This window comes from Podarcis pityusensis (genome assembly GCF_964106645.2).
Source record: "Podarcis pityusensis genome assembly, chromosome: 16".
In the NCBI taxonomy this organism is placed as follows: Eukaryota; Metazoa; Chordata; class Lepidosauria; order Squamata; family Lacertidae; genus Podarcis; species Podarcis pityusensis.
The window spans coordinates 35,069,882-35,097,210 of record NC_138041.1 but is presented as its reverse complement, the minus strand read 5'-3'; the positions used below and the strand labels follow the sequence as shown (position 1 = coordinate 35,097,210).

Here is a 27,329-nt window from a genome sequence, read left to right as displayed (position 1 = left end):
GCCTACCCCCAAGTATGCCACATCAGCACTTCATAGAATTGTAGAGTTGGAAGGGACCCCAAAGACCATCTAGTCCAGCCCCCTCCAGTGCAGAAAATGTCAGGATCTCCGCTCGGCCAAGCTGATAAAGCTCATTTTCTTCCCCCGAGTCCTTCAGAATTGCCTCCCAACGTGTTTAACGACCTGAGCCTTTGATAGGGCTCCAAGGCATGTTCCATTCAGCAGAGTTTCCAGCACAGGAAAGAGACGAGAGGTTTGGGCTACATTGCAAAGAGTTTTATTATCCTAACTACGCAGACAAAAAAACACATCCTCTCTCTATGAAAGCAGAGAGCAACTGAACAAAGGAACAAAGGAAACAGGAAACCACTAATGTCACATCCCGTCTCTCTTCTCCCATGAGACTTCCAACAGTCTGGAAGCCCTGGAATGTAAACAGAGTCCTGTGACTCCAAGCAGCTGCTCAGTGGCAAAACAGAAACTAACAGGAATATGCAGCTGTCCCATATTGAACCTGAAACCTTGGCATTATTAGCACAACCCCCTAACCAATTCTAACCATTAACTTCCCCCATCGCCCAATTGGCCCCAGGTGCCACAGCACACCTCACCCAGACCAAACCATTTCTCTCCTCTTCTAGGAGCGGGACATGTGGAAAATGTACTGTTCGGGGGGGGCAGTATTTTCCCAATCAGGTGACAGCCCTAGTAACAATATGGGTGGCTATAGTACAGTCCTCTAGCTCTCATGTACACCATCAATCGATACACCTGTTCTCAAAGAAAAAAGAAAAAGTATTATTCTACAAAAATCACATTTTGGTCAAAGAGCTCCCTTACAACTTTCCTGAAGCTACTGCAGAGCAACTCCGCTACAAGGCAGAAACATGACTCGCGCCCCAATACTTTTCGTAGCCCCCACCATCCATCCCAGAGTTCCTTTCAAGCAAATAAACCAGCAATTCCTTCAGCGAAGGTTCAATGGTGCATTCCCCCTGACTTCAAAGGAGACTCGCCATACAGCTGTAGAATAACAATTCCCCAAAACAAGGAAGCTTTGAGAGCAGAATTGACCGAACTCTTCTTCACCCACTCCACAGAAAGGTCTCTGATGTATACATTTTCCATGAGGGGCTTTCATTTCCCATTGCAAAAACAACAACAAGGAGTAAACTTGCCCTGCGCAATAAATAATGACAGCGGTGGAGTGTGCTTGAAAATAATAGGATTCTGCTGTTGCTGCCTTCTGACCTGTGTGAGTTCCACCCTGGATATATCAAAATACAGCTTCTGTCTTAGCAGAGACAGATAGAAAGAGTACAGGGGGGTCTCTGAAGATTCTCATACAAATCAACCTGATGTTCACCTCTCAGACTAACGTGTAGATTGGACACCAGCTGCTGCATCTCCAGAGAAAGTCAGAGAGGCTCAGTGAGGTGTAGTGGTTAGAGTTGGACCTGGGAGGCCAGGGTTCAACCACCATCCCACCACCCATTACGCTTAATGGGTGACTTTGGGCTAGTTCAAAGCTTCATCAGCTGTGAATAAATTGGGGGACCTGGCTGTCCTTACCTACAGAACATAGGCCACTTACAGAGATAGGAGTTCAGCAACCCCTTCCTATTTACCAAAGCTCCTTTCCCCCTACTAGAAAAACAAGATTAAGCTCCTTTGGTAACCATGGGGCACCATCATGAGACAATGCACATCCACGTGTACCAAACCATTGCACTGGGGTTAGAAGTTCTCAAACTGTGGTTGGCGACAGTGGTGTCGCAATGGGGGGGTAGGGGCAGTGTGCCCTGGGTGCCATGTCTGGGGGGGTGACAAGAAGGCACCCCGTGGGGGCTCACTGTGGCGTGAGAAGCCATCGCGGCGCCACAGTTGCATGTGGAGGATCCTCCGTTCGCGGCTACAGCCACAAGCAGAGGATCTCAGTGCCAGCGGCAAACTGCTATGTACAGCACATGTGCGGTGTTACACGCATGCACTGTACGTAATGACACCGCACATGCGCTGTACATAGTGGTTTGTCAGCAGCGGCACTCGAGCACCATATGGATGGCAATAGGATCCCTCCATCGCCACTACAGCCGCAAACAGAGGATCCTTTGTTCACGGCTGCAGCCACAAGCAGAGGATCCTGGCACCGTCCGTACGGTGCTGGAGCGGCGCTGCCGGCAAACTGCTACGTACGGTGCATGCGCCATACGTAGCGACACCGCACATGCACCGTACATGGCTGTTTGCCGCCCCAGGTGTCACAATGCCTTCGCTTGCCCCTGGTTGGCGAAAAGGGCTGTGAAACAATAATATCTGTACTTGGACCAACTATTTGATTTACTTTTCCTCGCTGAGACCACTTTGATAAAGGTTGGGTTTGTCAAGCAGGCTTCGGCTTGGAGCTTTTTCATAATGCAGCAGTAGCTCAGTCTACAGATCTCCACACACACTAAAAATGTTCCAGTTAAAGGACCCATTGTTTTCTTAATATTTTGTTGGAACATTTATTATTATTATTATTATTATTATTATTATTATTATTAACTTTTTTAATATGGACAAAGCCGATAAACCAATACAAACCAATCAAAACATTCCAAAGGTCAAGAGAGAGAAAATGCACAGGTGAATATTGCATCCTCATTACACACATCGGAAAGAATATATTATATTCTATAAATGCCAGGCATACAAGATTGATTGCAGCAGCAGACTTGCAATGCTAACCACCACCTTTTTTAAACCTTGGAGGGAGTCGGTTGTATGATATATGAATAAAGAAATTTGTAATGTTGAGATAAAGTCCAGGATAGCATATCTCTCCAAAAAGGAAAATGAACAGTTGGTCTAGGTCAGGTGTCTTCAACCTTTTCATACCCAGGACCCACCTTTCATCCAAACTTGCATTTGGGGACCCAATTCTTAATCTTTTAACATATATTTCCATGGTGGCAGTTTTGGCCCACCTTGGATCAGGCCCACCAGTTGAACACCAGTGATCTAGGTTCTTCTGGTGAGGCGTTAATAAAAGTAATGAAGGGAGAACAGTCATCATGAAATTCATCTCTGGTTAATGTTGCCTTTGACTATTCTGCAGTTATGCTTGTCTACAAGCAAAACCTTCCAGACTCTCTCGTACTAGTTTTGCATAGTTAACCATCTTTTATCCATAAGAATGTGATCTCCATGTGGGCTGCTAACAGGAAATGGATTATTAATGGCTTGAATAACATATTAATAGCTTGAATAACATATCTTAATTTGCTTCTCAAATAACAACAGCAAGGCCAAGCCTAGGTCTAAGGCCCATTATTTCCTTAATACACTGTTGGTTTTGATGATAATGCCACTGCTGCGTGGATGGGTGGGAGTTTATTAAGTGGTCCTCTGAGACCACCAGCAATTTTAAAGTGGTCCGCAGTGGAGGGAGGTTCAGAAACACTGCATCATCATCATCATCATCACCATCATTTTATTTGTATGCTGCCTTCCCACAGTTAAAAACAATGCTCAAGGCGGCTTACAACATGACAAGATTTACATAATTACAAAAGTCATAAACAATAAATAAACCACATCAAAAAAATACACAGCCAAATGGAAATCAATTTCCATATAAATCAAAATCTAAAACTAAGAATACAGCATTAATATCCCAGTTTAAAATGACATAGGTAAAAAATAACAGCAATTTAAAGAACAAAAACAAAAACGGAGCCCTTTCTGCCCAGCAGCAGCAGTGGCAGCAGTCCTTTATGGAACCCGTCAGGCCCTGCCCTAGGCCCAGTGGTGAGTGGCAGGACTGGGGCCTTCAGGCGCTGAGCAGGGGAGTCAGGCTGCATTGTTCTTAAACTCTGATATGTAATGCTTCTTCGTCATCAGGATGGAGGATAGAGAGAGGTGTGAGCATGTGTGGAAAAATTAGCCTACGCTACAAATGTAAAATTTACATTGGCAGCGGCAGAGGAAGGCTCTCGGGCACCTGGGGCGGGCGGGGCGAACCGCCCATAGGGTCAGCACGGGGGCATGCGGCACCCTTAGGGACAGCGCCCACCATGGGGTCTCAACTGCCTTACAGATGGGGGGGAGGCAGCCAGCCGGACAGCGCAGAGCCGGTGGGCGCTGAGAAGCATGGCTTGTGCGCGCTGCAGGCCCCGCAATGAGTGCCCCCGGCAGGGTGGCACCTGGCGAGGTCCGCACCCCCCTTCCTATGTCCTTGTACATTGGTTGCTCCAGCTACTTTTGCCTCTGGGGCTGATGTCAGACATACCCCTCAACCATCCTGATTTAAGCGGGACATCCCAGAATGACAGAAGCCATCCAGGCTTCTCATCGGATCCCGGAATGCTCCTTCCTGCCACTCACCACCTGGCCCAGGGCGGGGCCTGACAGGCCTCACAGGGACGGTTGTTGTCACTGCTGCTGCGACCCAGGGGGATCCGGAGGGGCGCAGAGTTTGTTTTAAAATGTTCCTTTTCCTTTCATTTTTTTGTATATGCGGGGACGGGGATGGGGGTGGGATGGATGTTTAGTTGGGAATTTGTTTGATTTTAATGGATTTGTAATTTTTATAGTTTTTCATTTGTATTGTTTTTTGTTTTCTGGGGTTTTTTATTGTTTTAAGGTCTTATTTTGTTCTTAAGGGGAAGGGTCAGGGCTGCCGGGGAGTGGGTCCCAGCCAACAAAATGGCTGGGGTATGTTCCACGGAAGGGGATGCGCTGGGACAACCGATCTCAGTGATCACGGGTAGGAGGAGGAGTTACGCTAAGACCAGACCATGTCATTACAGAGGAGGCAGGTTTAGTCGTTGTCTGAGGACTATCCCTGCCTCCGGGTCTGGTCCTGTCCGGACGGATACTAGAATCAGCAAGGGATACCCACATAGCCTGAAGGTGCTGCTGTGCAATGCCAGGTCAATGATTCATAAGACCACTGCCATCCATGACGTGATCATGGATGGAGGATTTGACCTGGCTTGTGTAACAGAGACTTGGTTGGATGAAGCAGGTGGGCCTGTTCTTGCCGCTGCTTGTCCACCAGGTTTCTCTTACGCACAGCAACCCAGGCCCTGTGGGCGGGGAGGGGGGGTTGCAGTGATTTTTAGGAAGTCATTAGTTTGCACCAGGCATCCTATTGGGAAGACCCAGTTCTCTGAGTGCATGTTCTGGAAGTTGGGCAATAGGGGCAGTACAGGATTCCTTTTGGTGTACCGACCTCCCCGCTGCACCAAGGATTCCCTGCCCGAGCTGCTTCAGGTCGTGGCGGATGTTCTCCTGGAGACACCTAGTTTGGTTGTCCTAGGGGATTTTAACATCCATGCCGACACGACCTTACAAGGGGCCGCTCGGGACTTCGTGGAAAGCATGGCCTCCATGGGGCTGTCCCTGAATAAGTTTGGCCCAACCCATAGCCACGGACATGCCTTGGACCTGGTGTTTACCTCCATGGATGTTGGTGTTCTGACACTAAGTAAAAGCGAAACAAAAGAAGTGCCATGGTCAGACCACTTCCTGGTGCAACTTGACTTCTCCGCGACCCTTCCCCTCTGCAGGGAGGTGGGACCGATTCGGATGGTCCGCCCCCGCCACTTAATGGATCCAAATGGTTTCCAGAGAGCGGTAGGGGATGCTTTATCCCATGTTGATGGCCTTTCAGCTGATTCCCTGGTGGCCCGCTGGAATGTGGAGTTAACCAGGGCTATTGACTGTTTGGCTCCGAAGCGCCCTCTCCGATTGCATGGAGCCCGGATGGCCCCGTGGTTTTCCACGAATCTGAGGGCAATGAAACAATCGTTGAGACGGCTAGAGCGCCGGTGGCGGATGACCCATTCTGAAGCTGACCGGACACAGGTTAGAGCTCAGTGTCGAGCCTACCAAGTGGCGGTAGCGACGGCGAAGAAGGCTTTCTTCGCCGCCTCTATTGCATCTGCAGAAAACAGCAGCAGGAGACTTTTTCAGGTGGTCCGCAATTTAGCGGAACCACCTGCTACATCGGGGCCCAATACGGGCCACATGATCTCCTGCAATGATTTTGCAAAGTTTTTTGCAGATAAAGTCGCTCAGATTCGGGAAGAGGTAGACGCCACCGTGGGAGCAGGGCCGGGGCGGGGGAGTGCTAGAGTCCTGTCTAGTCAAATTGTGTGGGATCAATTCCAATCTGTTACCTCCGAGGATGTGGACAGGCTGCTTGGACGAGTGAAACCAACCACCTGTCTCCTTGATCCTTGCCCATCCTGGCTTATAAAAGCTAGCCGGGAAGGGCTGGGCGATGGGCTTCGTGGGGTGGTGAATGCTTCCCTCCGTGAGGGAGCCTTCCCAGACCCGCTGAAAGAGGCGGTTATTAAACCGCTTCTTAAAAAACCATCTTTAGATGCGGCCACGATGGCCAACTATCGCCCAGTCTCAAATCTTCCATTCTTGGGCAAGGTGATTGAGCGAGTGGTTGCTGAACAACTCCAGGCACGCCTGGAAGAAGCGGACCATTTGGATCCCTTCCAATCGGGATTCAGGCCTCATCACGGGACTGAAACTGCCTTGGTCGCACTGGTTGATGATCTCCGGCGGGCTAGGGACAAAGGTGAGAGCTGTTTCCTAGTTCTGCTGGATCTCTCAGCGGCGTTTGATACCATCGACCATAACATCCTTCTGGACCGTCTTGAGGGGCTGGGAGCTGGGGGCACTGTCATACAGTGGTTCCGCTCCTTCCTCCTGGGCCGTGTTCAGAAAGTGGTGGTGGGGGATGAGTGTTCAGACCCTTGGGCTCTCACTTGTGGGGTGCCTCAGGGTTCTGTCCTCTCCCCCATGCTTTTTAATATCTATATGAAGCCGCTGGGAGAGATCATCAGGGGGTTTGGACTGGGTGTTCATCAGTATGCAGATGACACCCAGCTCTACCTCTCCTTTAAATCAGAACCAGTGAAGGCGGTGAAGGTCCTGTGTGAGTGTCTGGAGGCGGTTGGAGGATGGATGGCGGCAAACAGATTGAGGTTGAATCCTGACAAGACAGAAGTACTGTTTCTGGGGGACAGGAGGCGGGCAGGTGTGGGGGATTCCCTGGTCCTGAATGGGGTAACCGTGCCCCTGAAGGACCAGGTGCGCAGCCTGGGAGTCATTTTGGACTCACAGCTGTCCATGGAGGCACAGGTTAAATCCGTGTCCAGGGCAGCTGTGTACCAGCTCCATCTGGTACGTAGGTTGAGACCCTATCTGCCCGCGGACTGCCTCGCCAGAGTGGTGCATGCTCTGGTTATCTCCCGCTTGGACTACTGCAATGCGCTCTACGTGGGGCTACCTTTGAAGGTGACCCGGAAACTACAACTAATCCAGAATGCAGCAGCCAGACTGGTGACTGGGAACAGCCGTCGAGACCATATAACACCGGTCTTGAAAGACCTACATTGGCTCCCAGTACGTTTCCGAGCACAATTCAAAGTGTTGGTGCTGACCTTTAAAGCCCTAAACGGCCTCGGTCCAGTATACCTGAAGGAGCGTCTCCACCTCCATCGTTCTACCCGGACACTGAGGTCCAGCACCGAGGGCCTTCTGGCGGTTCCCTCACTGCGAGAAGCCAAGTTACAGGGAACCAGGCAGAGGGCCTTCTCGGTAGTGGCGCCCTCCCTGTGGAACGCCCTCCCACCAGATGTCAAAGAGAACAACAACTACCAGACTTTTAGAAGACATCTGAAGGCAGCCCTGTTTAGGGAAGCTTTTAATGTTTGATGTATCATAGTATTTTAATATTCTTTTGGAAGCCGCCCAGAGTGGCTGGGGAAACCCAGCCAGATGGGCGGGGTATAAATAATAAATTATTATTATTATTATTATTATTATTTTGGTCTGTTGGTCTGGTGTGAATCAACCAGCTCACGCCAGAGCTCAGGACCAAAAAAGGAGCACCCCAATTTTGATCAGCAGAATGTTGGAGGGTACGGTCACATGGTCCTTGGAAGGTTGCCTAAAGGGGCTCAGTCTGAAAATAAAACCCCCACTCCTACTCTAAGGGCAGAAAAACGAAAAACAAAATGAGGTTATGGCAGAGGTCAGCAACCTTTTTCAGCCATGGGCCAGTCCACCGTCCCTTAGACCATGTGGTGGGCCGGACTATATTTTGGAAAAAAATAATGAACAAATTCCTATGCCCCACACGTAACCCAGAGATACATTTTAAATAAAAGGACACATTCTACCATAGCTGTCAACCGTCCCTTATTTGGCGGGAAACTCCCTTATCCCAGTGCCGTGTCCCACTGCTGTCCCTTATTGATGATGGCCCTTAAATTTCCCAGGTTTCATGCTCGCCCGGCTTGGGAGGGAAGCAGCGGCTTGGGGTCCTCCGCCGCGAAAGAGAGCAAGCGCTGGTGCCGTCATCCTGGCACGAGGAGTTCCATCGGCCCTTCCCCGCCCAAGAGAGGGGGAGAGAGACTCTCGCCCATGCCACCCGTGAGCCCGGAGGTGGCAGCGGTGGTGGCAGCTGAGGAGGCAGCCTGAGGGAGGAGGAAGAGGAGGGGATGGAGAGGGACGCAGAAGGGCGGTGCTTCAGCGGCCACAGCGGCGCTACAACCACTCATGCCGGATTGACAGCATCTGTCAATCCTACCAATGTATGTAACTCTTTACAACAGCAAAATCCCTTATTTTGGCTGCTGGTCCCTTATTTTCGAGGCTGCTGGTCCCTTATTTTCAAATCTGTAAGTTGACAGCTATGCTCATGTAAAAACATGCTGATTTCCAGACCGTCCGTGGGCTGGATTGAGAAGGCGATTGGGCCGCATCCGGCCCCCGGGCCTTAGGTTGCCTACCCCTGGGTTATGGCATTCCAAACTAGCTACACCGTTTGACAAATCCTTTATATTTATTGGTACAGGCATGTGACTTTCTGAAGCACCTAATGCTTCCTCTGCATTTTGTTTGTGTGAAGGCAGCCAGCGCAGGAAAGGCCGCCCTCCTCCTTCCCCAAATATGCCACCTTCTTTCTCCAAGCACTAAAAGGAGACCAAGGGCATCCTCTGGTTTCACAGAGAAGATTAACAAAAGGTCAGAAAATGTTTGATCTCTGTCATTGGTATAGTCAGGCTGAAAGCTGAGCCATCGCTTAAATATTTACAGGCAAGCTCTGCAGCCACAAGGTGAAAGGTGTTATGTAAATCCTTCTCCACACAAAACAGGGGGGTAAGAAAGAAAATCAGAAAGATCAGGATAGCACCGCCGCTGCCCCAGTTCAACCCTGCCTGTGTAAACATACCAGGTCTCCTCAAAACTGCTTCAACTTCTGACTACACACCCAGGAACTCAAACAGACCATTAAGAAGCTGTATTAGACTAGCTCATCAAACCCTTAAACCCCTTACATTTGGGGGGGGGGGGGACAGGACGGGACTTGAAAGGGGCAAAAGTGTTTGCAACATGATAGGCCACTGTTATAAGAAAAAACTGCTCCTTTTCCCTTATGGGGTACCCAACAGCCCATCTAGAGTCCTTTAGTAGGTTCTCTATCGGTAGGAGAAAATAACAGAGGCCAAGCAGAGAATACAGTGGTACCTCAGGTTACATACGCTTCTTGCCTGGCCCGGCGCCTTCCGCGCTGCCAAAGGGCGACTCACCTGCTGCCTGCGCAGCGCCGGGACTAACTCGAGCGGGGCGAGGAGAACACACACTCGCGCGCACACACACCGAGAGGCAAACTTGCCGCAGCCGTCGACGTCGCGGGGTTGGAAAGCGCGGAGATGCAGGTAGGGGGCGCCCCTCACAGGGCGAGCGCCAGAGGGCCCGGGCAGGCGCTCTTGTCACCGCCGGGGCGCTGGGGGGGGGGAGAAGGAAGGAGCCCCGTCCGAAGAGCCCCGGAGCCTGGCCTCCCTAACTGGGAGTTGTGGGGAGGGAAGTGTGCGCGCCTTGCTATTTTTCGCCGAAACAAAGCTCCCTCTCCCTCAGAACCCGCCTTCACGCGTTCTTGCCCCTACGGAGACGCACACCGCGTGCTATGAGTTGCTCCTCGAAGTCAAGTCGCAACTGTATTAACGGTTTTTAAAAAAAGGAAACAAACTTGCAAGACGTTTCCGTCTTGCGAAGCAAGCCCATAGGGAAAATCGTCTTGCGAAGCAACTAAAAAACAGAAAACCCTTTCATCTTGCGAGTTTTCCGTCTTGTGAGGCATTCGTCTTGCGAGGTACCACTGTATCTGGAGAGCCTGGCTATTCTTTTGTGATGATAACTACTTAATTCCTGAATACTGGTCACAGGCTCACCATATTCATATCTTAAATGTGCCCTTAAGACAGGATTTGTGAGCAAAGAGACAATGGGGAGACAACATTTGAGGTAAATTTGGAAGGGACAAAATGGTATCAGGACTTTTTCTGTGGGCTTTAGACATGTGGTTTGTGTGTGTGTGTGTGTGTGTGTGCTTGGTACATTTATAAATATTTATTTTATATATGTAAGACCTTAAAATTCTTATAACAATAACATAATATTAATGATATAATAAGATAATGCTAATGATCATTATTTTATTTATACCCCACCCATCTAACTAAGGTTGCCGGAGCCACTCTGGGTGGCTTCCAACATACATAAAAACATAAGATAAATTACGCACTTCCCTATACAGGGCTGCCTTCAGCTGCCTTCTAAAGGTTGCATAGTTACTTGATCTTTCTTGGCTCCAGGATCACACGACTCCATGCCTTCACAACGTTTCTCTGATCAAAACAGGGACATCATACCACACCCTCCAGCATTTCTGCAATGAAAATAGGGGCATCCTAAGGAAAAGCGGGACTTTCCCGGATCAAATCAGAAACCAGAATGGCTTCTGTAAATCCGGGAGTGTGCCTGGAAAGTAGAGACACTTGGAGGATCTGTACTGTCTCTCACATACCCCTGCAGTGTCAACCAACAATCCACAGCTGAGGGTCTTTTTTAAGGTCAGCTGAATTTATTTTTATTTTAAACCAGAACATACACCTCAGTTTGTAGAGCATGAGACTCTTAATCCCAGGGTGGAAGCCATGCCATGTTGGGCAAAAGGATTCCTGCATTTCAGGGGGTTGGACTAGATGACCCTTGTGGTCCTTTCCAACTTTACAAGAGCTGTTTAAAATGCTGCTAAGTTAGCCATTCCTGCCAAAATCTGGAATTCACAGCTAAGGGTCAACAGAAACTGGTGTCAGTAGTTGGATACGAACCATGCTTCCATTCAGAGACCAGAACAGAGGCAGAAGTACAAATGGCTTTCTGCTGCGAACGCCAGCAGGCAGACGCAGCAATACAGAGTTTTGCTGCTTATCAAGAGATTTGGGGAAGTTGCTACTGTTCTTCACTCTGTTCAGATTACACACTGAGTACTCGTCTCCCGTTTACTGTGCAAGCAAGTCAGCCAGGCCATAGCATGAGTTCTTGCCAGCCATCTCATCCTAGGTCACCCCCTATGCAGCATCAGGCAGGTGAAGTCACTAACATCCATGGAATTTTTTGTTGTTGTTTAGTCGTTTAGTCGTGTCCGACTCTTCGTGACCCCATGGACCAGAGCCACTGGCCACTGCTGAGTTTTCCAAATTGGCTGGCATATTGAGTGTAGCACCTTAACAGCATCATCGTTTAAAATTTTAAATAGTTCAGCTGGAATATCATCACTTCCACTGGCCTTGTTTTTAGCAATGCTTTCTAAGGCCCATTTGACTTCACTCTCCAGTATGTCTGGCTCAAGGTCAGCAACCACACTACCTGGGGTATACGAGACATCCATTTCTTTCTGGTATAGTTACTCTGTGTATTCTTGCCACCTCTTCTTGATGTCTTCTGCTTCTGTTAGGTCCTTTCCACTTTTGTCTTTTATTATGGAAATCTTTGTACGAAATGTTCCTTTCATATCTCCAATTTTCTTGAACAGATCTCTGGTTTTTCCCATTCTATTGTTTTCCTCTATTTCTTTGCACTGCTCGTTTAAGAAGGCCTTCTTGTCTCTCCTTGCTATTTTTTGGAAATCTGCATTCAATTTCCTGTATCTTTCACTATCTCCCTCGCATTTTGCTTGCCTTCTCTCCCCCGCTATTTGTAAGGCCTCGTTGGACAGCCACTTTGCTTTCTTGCATTTCCTTTTCATTGGGATGGTTTTAGTTGCTGCCTCTTGTATAATGTTACGAGCCTCCATCCATAGTTCTTCAGGCACTCTGTCCACCAAATCTAAATCCTTAAACCTGTTCCTCACTTCCACTGTGTATTCATAAGGGATTTGACTTAGATTGTATCTTACCGGCCCAGTGGTTTTTCCTACTTTCTTCAGTTTAAGCTTGAATTTTGCTATAAGAAGCTGATGATCTGAGCCACAGTCAGCTCCAGGTCTTGTTTTTGCTGACTGTATAGAGCTTCTCCATCTTTGGCTGCAGAGAATATAATCAATCTGATTTCGATGCTGCCCATCTGGTGATGTCCATGTGTAGAGTCGTCTCTTGTGTTGTTGGAAAAGAGTGTTTGTGATGACCAGCTTGTTCTCTTGGCAGAACTCTATTAGCCTTTGCCCTGCTTCATTTTGAATTCCAAGGCCAAACTTGCCAGTTGTTCCTTTTATCTCTTGACTCCCTACTTTAGCATTCCAATCCCCTATAATGAGAAGAACATCCTTCTTTGGTGTCATTTCTATAAGGTGTTGTAAGTCTTCATAGAATTGGTCAATTTCAATTTCTTCAGCACCAGTGGTTGGTGCATAAACTTGGATTACTGTGATGTTAAAAGGTCTGCCTTGGATTCGTATCAAGATCATGCTATCATTTTTGAGATTACATCCCAGTACAGCTTTCGCCACTCTTTTGTTGACTATGAGGGCCACTCCATTTCTTTTACGGGTTTCTTGCCCACAGTAGTAGAGGTGATGGTCATCCAAACTGAATTCGCCCACTCCCGTCCATTTTAGTTCACTAAAATGTTCATTTTTGACCACATCCAACTTACCAAGGTTCATGGTTCTTACATTTCAGGTTCCTATGCAATATTTTTCTTTACAGCATTGGACTTTCCTTTTGCTTCCAGGCATATCCGCAACTGAGCGTCCTTTCGGCTTTGGCCCAGCCGCTTCATCAGCTCTGAATCTACTTGTACTTGTCCTCCGCTCTTCCTCAGTAGCATGTTGGACGCCTTCTGACCTGAGGGGCTCATCTTCCAGCATCATAACTTTTATATGCCTGTTGTCTTTGTCCATGGAGTTTTCTTGGCAGGGATACTGGAGTGGCTTGCCGGTTCCTGCTCCAGGTGGATCACGTTTGGTCAAAACTCTCCACTATGACCTGTCCATCTTGGATGGCCCTGCATGGCATAGCTCATAGCTTCTCTGAGTTATTCAAGCCCCTTCGCCACGGCAAGGCAGTGATCCATGAAGGGGGGGGGGGGAAATACCTAAGGTGAATTCTGGGACTCCAGAATCCACAGATACCTGGACAGTCTCTAGCTCAGGTGTGGGGAACCTCTGGCCCTCCAGATGTTGCTGAACTCCTGCTTGCTGGAGTTGACAGGAGTCTACTTGCAGTCTAGCAAGAGCTGGGGTGGCCAAAGGTTCCCCACACCTCACCAGAGGAAAAGCATTCTGCATATGCTCAGGAGCACATTTGCCCTGCGGTCTTTGAAATGCTACATCCCCCTTGGAGGTCAAGGATTTCTGTGCATGCTCCAGGACACTCAGGCAAGGTGCCAGAATTTTTGTCAGCCAAAGGTTAGCCGCTGCACTCTTGAGACACAACTTCTGCTGAAATTGCTGATAAATTTGCACTGGCTTCCTCACCCTTTGAGACTATCTGAGGTGGGGACTGGAACAGGCCTGCCTCTTTGAGGACTTGTTAATTGATTTTAACACTCCTTTGGAAAGAAGCAGGTATGTGCTCTTTGCGACTGGGCATATTTCCAAATGTGAATTCCGCAGAAAAACAACAGACTGTGAAGCATTCATGTGCCCATGGCTCTGGAATTCATGTGCTCCCATGCCAGAGAGGTTTTATGAGCGAATTTGATGGTTCCTTTCCCCACTTAGGCCGGACAGGTTCCCAACGCGCCTGCCTTTAATGTTATGGCCCACCATTAAACTTGCATGCACCACGAAATGTGCCACCCACATGGAAAGAGCAGGCTGCATTTATCCTTTTCTCTCCCGATTTGAGTTCCACCTGAAAATTATGTGGCAGAAGTTACAAATGCTTGCAAATCCATGCCCCTGCATAATTCTCAGAGTGCAGAATGGTAGTGATATTATTAAGCCCCCTGCAGCAAACGTAGAAAAAGAGAGCCACCAAGCACCTTAGAAACAAATGGATTTATCGTGGCAGAGCCAGTCGTAGGGCTAGAGAGTTTGGGATTAGAGCATTCTGCAGGCGGAACAGCAGGTGCCTCCGAGTTCTGACAGAGGAGCATCACCACTCAGGAAGGGCCAGGTGGGGGCAGGTCCTGGTGGGGGGATTGCCATGGTGACAAGGACCCGCCCTCCTTTGTGACATCTCTTGCTTCTCCTTTAAAAGCCACTGACTTGCAGGCGGCCATTGTGGGATAGTGAGGAGAGCTTAGAGGAGAGAGGTGGTGGTGGCAGTTGGTGGTGGCAGTTGGTGGCGAGTAAGAGGAGGATTAGTGATTTGTTCTTTTTCGTTTTCTTATTTTGATTTTGATTTCATTTATTACTTTTATTTGATTTGATTTATTTTGATTTTCTTTTATTCTTTTCTTTTAACACTTTTGTTTATTTTATTTTATTTTTTGTTCTTTGTTTTAATATTTTTGTTCTTTGTTTTTTTGTGCACACCTGTGCATAGTCTGTATATATATTTATTTTTTAGATAGAGGAATAGTTAGGGTTTTTGTGGACGACATGGGCAGACTGTAAGTAGCATCCCTTTCTCTTCATCTCCGGGGGGGGGGGGTGTCACAAACTGGGAGGTTTTTCTGGCGGACACCTGAGTATCAGGTTTCTCCCTGTCCCTCCCTTGAGCTCCACCTTACACCCATTAAGTAAAACAAAGAAAAATATATACATGTTCCTGTTTCCCAGCCAAGTTGAGTACCCCCTATTGTACTGGCCAAGTCCCCAATCCATGTAGGTTGGATCCACTCTGGTCCTTGAGATGGCTACCTGTCTGGCACTCAGAGACCAGGAGGGCAGTGATGATCACCCCGGCAGAAGGATTGCTGTGTACGTGGTCTCATGCTTCAGGGATGATGGCTGCCCCTAGCCATGTCCCAAGTGCCTCCTCTGGTAGCCATCTTCCTTCTGAGCAGAACAGCATTGGAATGGTGTCAATCCGGTGTTGGGTTGCTTTTATATGAATATTTGGAGGTTTTCCTGCTACAAGAGTAGGCGAGTGCTACGACCAGATATCTTCTCCTTCTTCTTCTCCTTCTATCACTCATAGCTGAGTAAGATTGACTTCCATGAACAGTGAGTTTTAACTGTGAGTCCGTAAGTGACTGGAGGCCAATTCTGGATCCACATGTCCTTCCACAGTGGGGACATAGTTTTCTGGGCGGGAGTTGATCACAGTGAGGGTTTGCCAAGCATGCCTTCCTCTTAGCTCGTTTCTCCCTTGTGTCCTGAGTTCAAGTGACTTCAAAGCCCATGACACCTTTAGTAAAGGCTGTTCTCCTATTGGAGCGCTTGCAGGCCAGTGATTCCCAACCATTGATGCTTATACAACATGTTTTTAGATTGGCCTTGAGAGAGTCTTTCAACCTCTTTTGTTGGCCACCAGCATTACGCCTTCCATTTTTAAGTTTGGAATAGAGTCGTTGCTTTGGAAGACGATCATCAGGCATCCGAACCACATGACCAGTCCAATGAAGTTGGTGTTGAAGAATCATTGCTTCAACACTGGTGGTCTTTGCTTCTTCCAGTACTCTGGTATTACTTCGCCTGCCTTCCCAAGTGGTGTGTCACATTTTTCGGAGACACCATTGATGGAATGTTTCAAGGAGTTGGAGATGGCGTTTATAAGCGGCCCACGTTTCACATGCATACAGCTGGGTTGGTAGTACAAGAGCCTAGACTGAAACTTGAAAGACTAGTTTCAATGGACCAAGAATGGTTTTCATGGCTGGTTCTGACTTTCCCCTTTTCCCAGTGCGAATTCCTACTTGTACAGCAGAGGCCGTGGTCAGCAGCTGCAGTGCCTGTGTGCTTTGTTCTGTTGTTGTTGTTGTTGTTGTTGTTTAGTCGTTTAGTCATGTCCGACTCTTTGTGACCCCATGGACCTATCTTCCACTGCCTCCTGCAGTTTGGTCAAACCATCTGGTCCTCTGTTGTCCCCTTCTCCTTGTGCCCTCAGTGCTTTGTTCTAGAGGGTGCTGTTTCGTGGTGCTCATTGGTTGCTATAGGACAGTTATTTGGATAGTCTGAGCAGATTGGTTGAGCGCCTTGCGGGTGAAAGGCTCAGCTTTCATTAGGGAAAATGTTCTACCCTTATTTATGGGAGCCGTTGGAATAGAAAAAGGAAAGGACTGTGTCAGGATGTGTTTTGCGGGGAAATTTGCAGAAGTGAAGGTGTTGATTTGGGGTGCAGTCGGGGGTGGGTATGGTGCCTGCTGGAGGGGGAAACCCCCTGCCACCCTTTCCAAAAATTCTGGTAACAATGTTAATGAATGACCCAAAGCTCTCCCCTCTTCCTATTTATTTCATTTGCTTCATTAAATTTATACACTGCTTGACTTCATGAATGAGGGGGCCAGGCTCTCTGGGTCCTGGCATGGCCGTAGCTCTTGAACCCAGAGCACTTGGGACCTCCTTTCTCTCTCTGCCAGCTCTTCATGCTTTGGGCTGCCTCTTTCAGGCTCTGATGATGCCCCTCCAGGTCACTGAACTGCAGAGAGATGGAAGGAATTGGTCAGAGTGGGCCGGCAAGGATCAATTAGGCTCCACATACGTATTTCTGTTCTGCCAATTCTGCAGTGGTTCACTGTTTTCTCCAGATGCCCCTCCTCACACCCAAGAATTGGGGCTGCCAGTATCTGAGTCACTCTTTCTGCTCATCTCTTCTAGGATCAGGTGCTTAAGGCGCCTGTTCAGGCGCTGCCACAGGGTGGCCCCCCAGCCAGACACAGAGCAGCCCGTGGCGCCAGGTAAGCCAGTGGCCCTCCTCTTCCCATGTCCTTCTGTTTGCAGTTCTGCTGTGGTTCCACGTCCCAGCCCCAGGGGTGAGTATTGGAGAAAACAAGAGCAGGGACTGGATCCCTCAGACCTGCCCCCCCTGCCCCCCGGGCTCTTTGCCCCCCACTCTGCACTCTCAGATGCGGAGAAGTCCTCCCCTCTCGAGGAACTGACAGCCTGACTTTTGCATTTCAGCTGCTGGAGGATGAACAGCGCTACATCCTGGGGGTCATCGAGAGCTGCCAGGCAGCTGAGCTCAGGGGGCTCCGATCCCTGAAGTGCTCCAAAGAGGAGACGGCCCAAGCCATTCTGGTGAGTGATGGGGGGTGTGAGGGACCCCCACGGGGAGGTGGGGGGAAGGGGCTGTGCAGCTGTGGGGAGGAGGACCCTGCCGGCTTAGGCCATGGGGTTGCCATTCCCCTGCAAAGCCAAGCCTGGTGTTTGGGGTGGGAGCTGATTTTCCTCCTCTGTTCTCTTGCAGGACATCTTGGGGCCCTTGGAGCACTCCAGGGATCGGCCCCTGACCCTGGCCCTTGCCTTGGAGGTCCTCCTCCAGCTAAGGTGAGTGGGGTCTTTGGCGTGGATGGGGTTCTGGGTGGGCGGGCAGAACTCCAGGGGGAAAGAGCAGGCGGGAGGGAGAAAGGGGCAAGGGAGACTCTAACCCTCTCCCTTTCATTTCTGCAGCACGATGAGGCCCAAATTCACCTCTGACATGATTAGTGCCATCCTGCACAGGATGTTGGAGGCTGTGCTGTGTGGGGCGAAGGAGGAGGAGGAGGAGGAGAAGAGAGAAGTATGTCCTTTATTTCGACTTCCCTTCACAGGCTCTTTCTTCCTCTTCATCACACCCTTGCAGAATCCAACCCAGCATTCAAACTCTCTTCTCTCTTTTCCCACAGGAACTGAAGAGGCACTACCGGCTTCTGCTGGGCAGTCTTCTTATGGAAGCACCCAACCCTGGCACCCTCCTCCACCTTCTCAGTGTAAGTGTCCCTATGGCATCAGGGATGATTTTAGGGTTGCCCCCCCCATCCCTTACCCAATGGACTGCCCCATTTCTGGGGCACAGAGCCTGTTTGCCCCCCAATTTGGTCCAAGACCAAAGCTGGCAGCCCCTCATGGTCCAGAAGTGCCAGGGACTCCGTGGTGGGGACAGTGGGGGCCGCTTTGGCCCAGACTGGCCCCTGACTCTGAAATGCTCTTTCCTCCTCCTCAGAGGATATGCCCTGGGGGAAAGTGGGGAGGCTCAAGAACTTGCGGCCAGCAGCATCTCTTTGCTGCTGGCCATTGCCAGGAAATACCCCAACCTTGCCAAGTACCTTGCCTTCTTCTATTCATTTCTTTGGTTACTTCCATCCCCCCAAAGATCACATCCCCAAGTGATCTTTAGCGCAGATGATGCAGGGTGTGTCCCTGGGGGCCAGGATGAGGCCAGAGGCTTTTCCTGCCCCCTTTCCTGCTGCTGCCCTTCCACCTCTGCCCAGGAGGCTGCAGGGCCCAGGGAGGTCCTCTGGAACAAGGGACTGGGCCCAAGACAGAGGGAGACCCTTCCTGACTTGGCACTGCTTCTGTGCTCTCTTGCTCCCATCTGACCCCAATTTTTCTTTTCTCTGCAGATGACAGTAGTTCGGCCGGAACTGGCTTGCTTCCGCCGGAAGCCAAAAGAAGGTAAGCCCCACACCTTGGAGACAGCGCCCTTTGACTAAAGGCCTGTGGGAAAATCTCATTTTCATTTGCATTTGCATTCTCTTCTCATTCTCTTCCATCCAGATGACATCATCATTGAGGATATATAGGTAGTGCGGACCTCGGGCTCCACTGAACACCAGAGAGAGGCCAACATCCAAATGCACTCAGCAGGTAAGACTTTCTCAAAAGTCCATCGGTAGTTAGAGATGCCCTGTTTCATCTGCAAGAAAAGCAGGCACTCCTGGCGTCCTGCTTACCTTTTTTCTCTTGCAGGTGACAGAATGATGCCGGCAAGACCTCCTTCTCCATCTTTTCATGGGGGCAGAAGGGAAGCAGTGGCTGTGGGACCAGATCAGGTAGGAGGAAGCAGCCTTGTGGGGACACAGGCCAAGGGGTGGAATGATGTCATGGACTGGTTGGGCACAGAGGAATGGTGGGAGGAAGCAGGAACCAGGAAGGGAAGACGTCTCAGGGAGCCCAGGGAGTGGAGGGGGGACAAGGAGGAGCAGTCAGAGGGAGAAGAGGCTGGGGAACCAGGGGAGGGGGAGCCAATGGGTCTCAAATCCTCGGTGAGTGAGGGACTTTCTCCTGCGTCAGAAGACAGGCTCTGGCAGATGGAGCGGATGAGATCCAGAGGGAGCTGTTTGTGCACGTGCTGTAGAGGGAAGTTGATTCTAAGCCTGCGCTGCCTCATGGGATGGCTTCAGGGGACAAAAAGGCTCCAGAGTAAACCCTACACAGATGCAGAGTGGAGTCCCTAAGATGGTTGGGTGGCATTTTGTAGGCCTCCTTCTGGCAACTCCTGCTCCCAGCTGGTGCCTTATGCCTTGCTCTTCTTTCCTCTGGACCACCTCAGGGAGGCTGAGGGGGGAGGGTCTTGCTGTCTGGGCACAGGGTTGACACCTTTGTTTTGCAAAAGACAGGACAGGGCAGGGGACAGAGAGAGATCCGGAAATTGTTAACATTATTTTGCCTCAAAAGATCTCACAGAATTTTGGGTTTTTCCGTTCCTTAGGATATATGATCTACTCCCTGTGTAACTCCACGTGTCAAGAAAAAAAAAGAACTGGAAGAGAATGGAATAAAAATAAATATTTTTAATGGATTTTGAATAAATGCACAATAAATTGTTACTGTTTTGAATTTCATTGTGCTATTGTCTTCCATTGATCTGGACACTTTTCTTGTTGCAGCCTAAAATAGCATTAGCATTTTTTGCTGCTGCTGCATCACTCTCAGGTTGACTCATGTTAAGCTTGTGGTCCGCTAAGATCCCTAGATCCTTTTCCCTACCAGCGAACCAGGTGTCCCTCATCTCATATTGGTGCAGCTGGTTCTTCCTGCCAAAGTGCAGAACCTTAGATTGGCTACAGGTCTTCTTTGCTCACCACCAGGGAGTGAACATGTCGCAGTCAATGCTGTGGTAGCTCCGTGTGGCATTAACACAGTTCAGTGCAATCGCCTGGTGATAATCCAGTCCAGCTGGTACCAGTGACCTGACATCCAAGATGTCTCCAGGACACAGTGTTTTGCCTTGGTAGACCATACCATGTTCGTGACGCAGAGGCTGTGATATGAGCACAGTTCAGGTAGCCTTTGTCCGTTCTTGTTCAGGCTCCCGATACCAAGGGGGCCTCTGCGGTTATCCCAGCTGTGATGAACTCTCCCAGCAGAAATAGTAATAGTAATAATAATTTTATTATTTATACCCCGCCCATCTGGTTGGGTTTCCACAGCCACTCTGGGCAGCTCCCAGCAGAACACTAAAAACAGAATAAAACTTCAAACATTAAAAACTTCCCTAAACAGGTCTGCCTTCAGATGTCTTCTAAAAGTCAGATAGTTGTTTATTTCTTTGACATCTTCTGAGAGGGCACCACTACCGAGAAGGTGTTTGCAGGCTCCTGACATCCTGGTCTAGTTCCTCGCAGAACTTGTTCTTGATCTGTATATCAGAGCACACAGTGCATAAACACTCAATATGTTTACTGGAATGGAGGTAGTTGAGAAATGGAGAGAAGGCAAGCATTCTGAGCCCTCAGCTGGCAGTTCTATCACAGACAGAAGGGAGTCCCTTGCTGCAAATCTTACGCCGTGAATCTTCTGGATGCCCTCCTTGCCACAAAAGGTGTAGTTCTCTCTGAGGCTGCCATTTGAAGCAAGTCTTGTCCCCTGTAGAGCAGCAATGTCAATGCTGAGTGTTTTCAGCTCATGGTCAATGATGTTCATCTTCTGTGAGTTGTTGACCTGCAGCAGGCCAGAACACATGGTCCTAATGTTCCAGCTTGCTGGGTGCAAGAGGGTTTGTTCCTTTCTTTTTTGCCTAATATAGCAGTTTGGTCTGCTTAGTGTGAGTGATACTGTGAGCTCCAAGCACCCACTGAGGCAGGTGGCTAGTGGCCAGTGAGCACTTTATTGATTGGGGACTGCCTGGCTTTATTGAGGTTGCATGTGTGTGTGTGTGTGTGTGTGTGTCACAGGTTTGGTAGGAGAAGGCAAAGGAAGGGGCACAACAAGTCCCATCCCCCCCTCCTTTCTCTCTAGCAAGGAATTTCTCATTTTTCTTTGAAAAGGTAGCCTCACTCACCATAAGCAGGAAAGAGGAGGAACCCAGAACAAAGCTGTTCCCACCCTTATATAGACTATTTAAATTGCGCACCCTCAAACTCCAGACAACCCCCAGAAACATCATACATACATCACAGGGTGCGGTCTAAAACAGAATCCTGAGTGTGTTATCTCCTGTCTGGCAGGTTACCTGATTGCATTATCTGGGTTTTGGCCACTCTTTTGTTATTGTAACTTCTTAATTCCCAAATCTCGAAGCCACAAACATGAGTCTGACCAAACTGCGGGAGGCAGTGGAAGACAGGAGTGCCTGGCGTGCTCTGGTCCATGGGGTCACGAAGAGTCGGACACGACTAAACGACTAAACAACAACAACAATTCCCAAATCCAGGTCACAGGTCACACCCTATTCAAACCTTAAATGTGCCCTTAAGGCAGGATTTGTGAGCACAGAGACAATGGGGAGGTTTTTCCCCATTTCCTTTGACCTTGCAGAGAAATATTTGAGGTCATTTTGGGAGAGAGAAAATGGTTTCAGGACTTTTCTGTGGGTTTCAGACATGTGGTTTACATATTTGTATGTGTCTGCTTGGTACATTTATGAACATCTATTTTATATACAGTATATAAGACCTTAACATTCTTATAACAGCCACGCTCCTCCCTCAAACGCCCCTTCACTTAGAGACCACAGTCCACCCCCATCATCCTCAGCACACGTTCAGGACAACAGTAACAAGAGACAGAAACCCTTGCCCTCACTCTGAATCGGCTTTGTGGTTTTGTGACATCATCACACTGGCTGTGATGACCCAGCCAATTGGGGTTCCTTTCCCAGCAATATTAAGCCCCATCTTGCTTGGTTGTTTTTTAAACCGCTGCTTACTAAGAAGTGAACAGCAACAAAGGAGGCAAACATAGTCCTTCCCCTTGAGCAGGTGACAGCAAAGGTTGCAAGATTTTTAGCTGGGGCAATCAGAATAAGATCCACTATTTGACTGCTGATTCAAAACCCTAAAATGTATTTTATACAACTGACTTTTTATTTCTATTCTTTGTATATCGTATTGTTGTTTTATTGCTATGGCTGATGGCTGACGCAAATAAAGATTCATTCAGTTCACATTTCTTCCCCAAAACATGTTTTTCTTCCCAAAATTCTGCATGTAAACACTGAGCACAGCCCTAGATGCAGTGATGAGGGAAACTCTCCTATTGAATCTCTGTCTGTCAGGGAACAGGAGTCTCACTGGCAGGAGACAGGGAGAAGAGAGAATGTAAAAACTTAAGGCTGAACTGGTTTACTATTCCATTTCCACCCATTGCCAGTAAGATACCCTTTGGCAGCACACAAGCAAGGCAATCCATACTCCTAAGTGCTCCTGTAGCTGGAGGTTCAATTTAGCTCTTAAGGCCGAAAGCCTTCCTCCATGTATTTGTCTCATTAAAAGCTTAAATGCTCTCTGAGGGTCAAGCAAGATTTGATAACTCTTTTTAATTGTGTGGATGCAACATTTTTTGTTCTGTAAAGGGCAGCCTCAGGAAAAACCTGAACAAATTTGTCACCATGCTGTGTGGAAAGGAGAAATTTAACTCTCCTTCTTCAATGGTTCCCTCTGAAGCAGACATTTGCTTTTCAAGAGAAGCTAACTGATTTGTAAATCACTCATTCTGGTCGTGAGAAGTGATGTATAAACCGAACAAATTAAGCTAAACTAAAACCTAGCAATATTTTCTCCTCATTAGCATTCAGTAACAGCATGTTTGTTTAACGCTCTTGCTTCAAACATTCTTTAAAAGTTTTCACATTTCTCAAGAAATGTTTCTTAAGGTTTCTTCTTGCATCATTTGTTAAATTTATGCAGATGCCTATAATGAGTACGCAAACACACACATTTTGTTATCTGTGACCGTCTAGGGAACATTCTTTTCCCCAAAGGTTGTTTAAAAGATGGCATATTAATAATGGAAACAACTTTATTATATAAATCTTAAAGTTAAAGACTGAAGAGAAACCTTGTTTTCCGCAACCTCCTTCGCCCATCTCTTGAGAACTTTGATTAGGTTTTTTCTTTCTTAGTTCCGAATTTGGGTAGCTGCAAGCAAGCAAGGATTCTGTGCGTGTTTGTTTAAATAACAATTATTATTGCTGTGTTGCCCAAATGCAAAGCTCTAGGGCAGCCATGCTTAGCTCTCGCAGTGGGTGGCATTCTGCCTGACATTGTGCTTCTGCTACATTTATTAATCTCCTCCATCCGCCCATTAAACCTGAGAAAAAGAAAAAGAGGGCACAACTCCCCTGTTTCTGTCATTCTGACCCACATAAAATGACAGGAGTGCGTGAGGCACACACAGACCTTGTCAGTGGGTGACAGAAACTGAACTTTGTCCCTTGGCTGCTGTTTCGTATAAGAATACAGCATTAAATGTTCCCAGGGCTATCGGAAAAACTGATGTTGCAGTAGGACCGGTAGCCATTTTTTAATGTGCAGAGCAGACGTTTTATGTAATTTCATTTTTTTACCAGTTTATGCAATCAGGGGAAATCTTGTGTTATTATGTACAGGGGAAGTTGTGTTATAGTGTATTGCTTTTCATTTATTTTTGCTGTTTTAATTGTTGCATTTTGCATTTTTAAATATTGTGTTGTTATTATCATTATATGCCTATATCTATGATATAGTTTGTAAACTTGTTCGCCTCCGTCTGTTGTCTTTGCACGTGGACACTTCTTAAGATATCATAACCAAAATTTGCACAATGGTTTCTGGGATCAAGGAGCAGGTTTTTCTCTATGTTTGGAATCTACTGGGTGCCTTTCAAAGCTGCCCTAAGTTTAACCATGATCCACCCAACCACCACCACCCCACCTTAGAATTCTATACCCTCCAACATTTTCCCAGTGAAAATAGAGACGTCCTATTCCATAACGATAATTTTACTATTTATACCCCACACATTTTACTTTCTTTTTACAGATTTCATTTTACAGATTTTACTTTCTTGGGCTCCATGATCACTGCAGATGGTGACAGCAGTCACGAAATTAAAAGATGCTTGCTTCTTGGGAGAAAAGCAATAACAAACCTAGACAGCATCTTAAAAAGCAAAGACATCACCTTGCCAACAAAGGTCCGTATAGTTAAAGCCATGGTTTTCCCAGTAGTGATGTATGGAAGTGAAAGCTGGACCATAAAGAAGGCTGATCGCCAAAGAATTGATGCTTTTGAATTATGGTGCTGGAGGAGACTCTTGAGAGTCCCATGGACTGCAAAAAGATCAAACCTATCCATTCTGAAGGAGATCAACCCTGAGTGCTCACTGGAAGGACAGATCCTGAAGCTGAGGCTCCAATACTTTGGCCACCTCATGAGAATAGAAGACTTCCTGGAAAAGACCCTGATGCTGGGAAAGATTGAAGGCACAAGGGGAAGGGGACGACAGAGGATGAGATGGTTGGACAGTGTTCTCGAAGCTACCAACATGAGTTTGACCAAACTGTGGGAGGCAATGGAAGACAGGAGTGCCTGGCGTGCTCTGGTCCATGGGGTCACGAAGAGTCGGACACAACTAAACAACTAAATAACAACAAAGCCCACACATCTTACTGGTTTGTCCCAACCACTCTGGGCAGCTTCCAACACATATAAAAATATAATAAAACATTGAAAATTTTATAAAAAAACTTTCCCTATACAGGATTGCCTTCAGGGGGTCAGATAACTCCATACATTCCAAAATTTCTCAATTGAAAATAGGGACATTCTACCACACCCTCCAACTTTTCTCCTACGAAAATAGAGACATACTATCATACATTTCAATATTTCTCTGGTGAAAATAGGGATGTCCTAAGGAACAGTGGAACATTCCAGGATCAAATCTGAAACCGGGGTGGTTTCTTTAAATCAGGGAAGACCCTGAAAAACAGGGGCACTTGGAGGGTCTGGAATTCCCAAGCAATGCGGGGCACTTTGCACTAGTAAATGAAGTGATGTTGAAGCAAAGAGTTCCTCTATTCATTAAACTATACTTGTTCAGCATTATCAAACATTAATACAACTGTAGTAGTAAACACAGCCAGCCCACCCAAGAGTCAGGCGGAAGCCATTGCCCTGGGCAACAGGATCCATGGGGCAGCAGATCCCAATGTAGATGTTTATTCCCCTCTAGTTCTTGATGTAGATCTTCACTCACCCCTTTCCCCCAGTGTGGTGCAGGACGCCATTTTGTGGTTCGCCTCAGGTGCCAAAATGTATTGAGTCTCCCTCCTAATAGCTGATTTCAGTCAAAAGGCCTTATGGGCACCTCTGCTTACCAGAGCCACACCATTTATTAAAGCACCAGGCATAAGGTAACCGCCTCACAGTGAGAAATTGAGAGTTCACGGTCCACGGAACAGCAGATGCGGCAAAACCCATTAAGAACACACAAGTTGATTGAGGGGGTTTCGGAGATATTCTAATATTTTGTATAGCTCAAGCTGCTGTGTCTTTCTCATCAAAATATATCTGCCACTGCACTCTCCACCGAGTTGCAAATCAACCTGCCAAATCCAAGTGATGGATTCAGAGGCTGTAATGGAACACAGGATGGAGGAGGAGGTGGCAGCGGTGGAAGGGGGAAACTGAGACATTTACAGATCCACGCCATCTTCAGTTGTGGCAGCTGGCTCAGCTTCTTATGTGGCAGCCTCTCAATTACTTCAGCCTCCCCCAAAGTAGGACCCTGCAGATGTTGCAAGCTACAACTCCCATCATCCCACACTGTCCATGTCTGGGAGGGGAAATGTGGTCCAAAACATGTGTGGCGTTCGTACGGAGCCCCCAGTCATCTCACGGACTATTGACCCGTACACCACTAATCCTCTGCCACCAACCAGGTCCTCCCTGGTAAAATCACTTCAGTCTCAGTCAGCTTTTCAATTAATAAAGAAGAGTGTATTTTATTTCAGACATAAACAAAACTTTTACAGCTTTCCAAACGTTGTTGCTCTTTACTTTCGTAGTCTTATTTTCCTCTCTCTATCTCTTCTACCTCCCCACACTCAAGAACCCACTGCCCTAACTGTCTCTCTATTTCCAACTGCTTCTCCAACTGCCTTTCCCAACCAGCCAACCCACTAAAACCAACCAACTGCCCACCAACAGTTCCCAACGAACTCCCCTCAGAACTAATTTTATAGACCCACTGACTCCACCCCCCTGGGTCCTGTCTGTGCAACCTATTTAACTATTTCCCCTCCAGCACTCTCTCATATATGTTAACGTCACAACATGTTGCAGTACAGAGGGTTCATCTACTAATTTCAGTTTCTCTTAAATTTTCATCCTTCCAGTCTTAAACACAGTTCCACATCAGCTTGCAAGAATGTGTGTGTGTGTGTAATAAGTTCTTGTGAAAAATTCTCCAGCACTTTTGTTCAAATACAGGTTTGTTTGCAATTCTGCCTAATATTCACATTTCTACGAAGTGATATTCCCTGATATAATATAATATAATGCATGTTCGCAACCCGCAGCGTTCGCAACCCGCAGAGGTGCATCTGCGCACGGCGGGTTGCGATTCGATGCTTCTGCACATGCGCAAAGCACAATTTAGCGCTTCTGAGCATGCGCAACCCCCAAAACCTAGAAGTAACCCGTTCCGGTACTTCCGGGTTTTGGTGGGTCCGTAACCCAAAAAAACGCAACCTGAAGCATCTGTAACCCGAGGTATGACTGTACAATTCTGTGCGTTGTTTTCACCAATATATGCATTTTTATGCATGCTTCACCCAAGCATATGCATTTTTATGCACATTACTTTGCTGGAGAAGCACGTCGCAAAATTTGAAGAAGTGTGAATTCTGAAGGAGGCTGCAATTCAGTTGATGTTACTGTTTTGGAAAGCACAAGTTTGCCTTTAAATGAGAACTGAATAGAATTTTGCCCCCATCGCTATCTGGAGGGTTGGGGAAGGG

At 47.8% G+C, this 27,329-nt stretch overlaps 2 protein-coding genes and 1 long non-coding RNA gene across 4 annotated transcripts in view; 2 read left to right on the top strand and 1 right to left on the bottom strand.

Moving 5' to 3' along the window:
- The window catches only part of RIMBP2 (RIMS binding protein 2), a 288,471-nt gene that overhangs the window by 214,312 nt on the left and 46,830 nt on the right, over window positions 1–27,329 (bottom strand). The window lies entirely within an intron of this gene.
- Window positions 14,431–18,298, top strand: LOC308464780 (uncharacterized protein; the record flags this gene model as incomplete). The annotated part of the gene is made up of 7 exons (XM_080984369.1): window positions 14,431–14,853; window positions 17,003–17,082; window positions 17,126–17,157; window positions 17,306–17,422; window positions 17,592–17,671; window positions 17,795–18,239; window positions 18,287–18,298. The coding sequence occupies exons 1-7, from the start codon at window positions 14,843–14,845 to the stop codon at window positions 18,296–18,298; spliced, it is 777 nt and encodes a 258-aa protein (XP_080840495.1). The 5' UTR covers window positions 14,431–14,842.
- LOC308465418 lies at window positions 18,308–19,942 on the top strand. The gene is made up of 4 exons (XR_013980416.1): window positions 18,308–18,778; window positions 18,881–18,970; window positions 19,073–19,155; window positions 19,815–19,942. It is a non-coding gene; the product is annotated as an uncharacterized lncRNA (long non-coding RNA).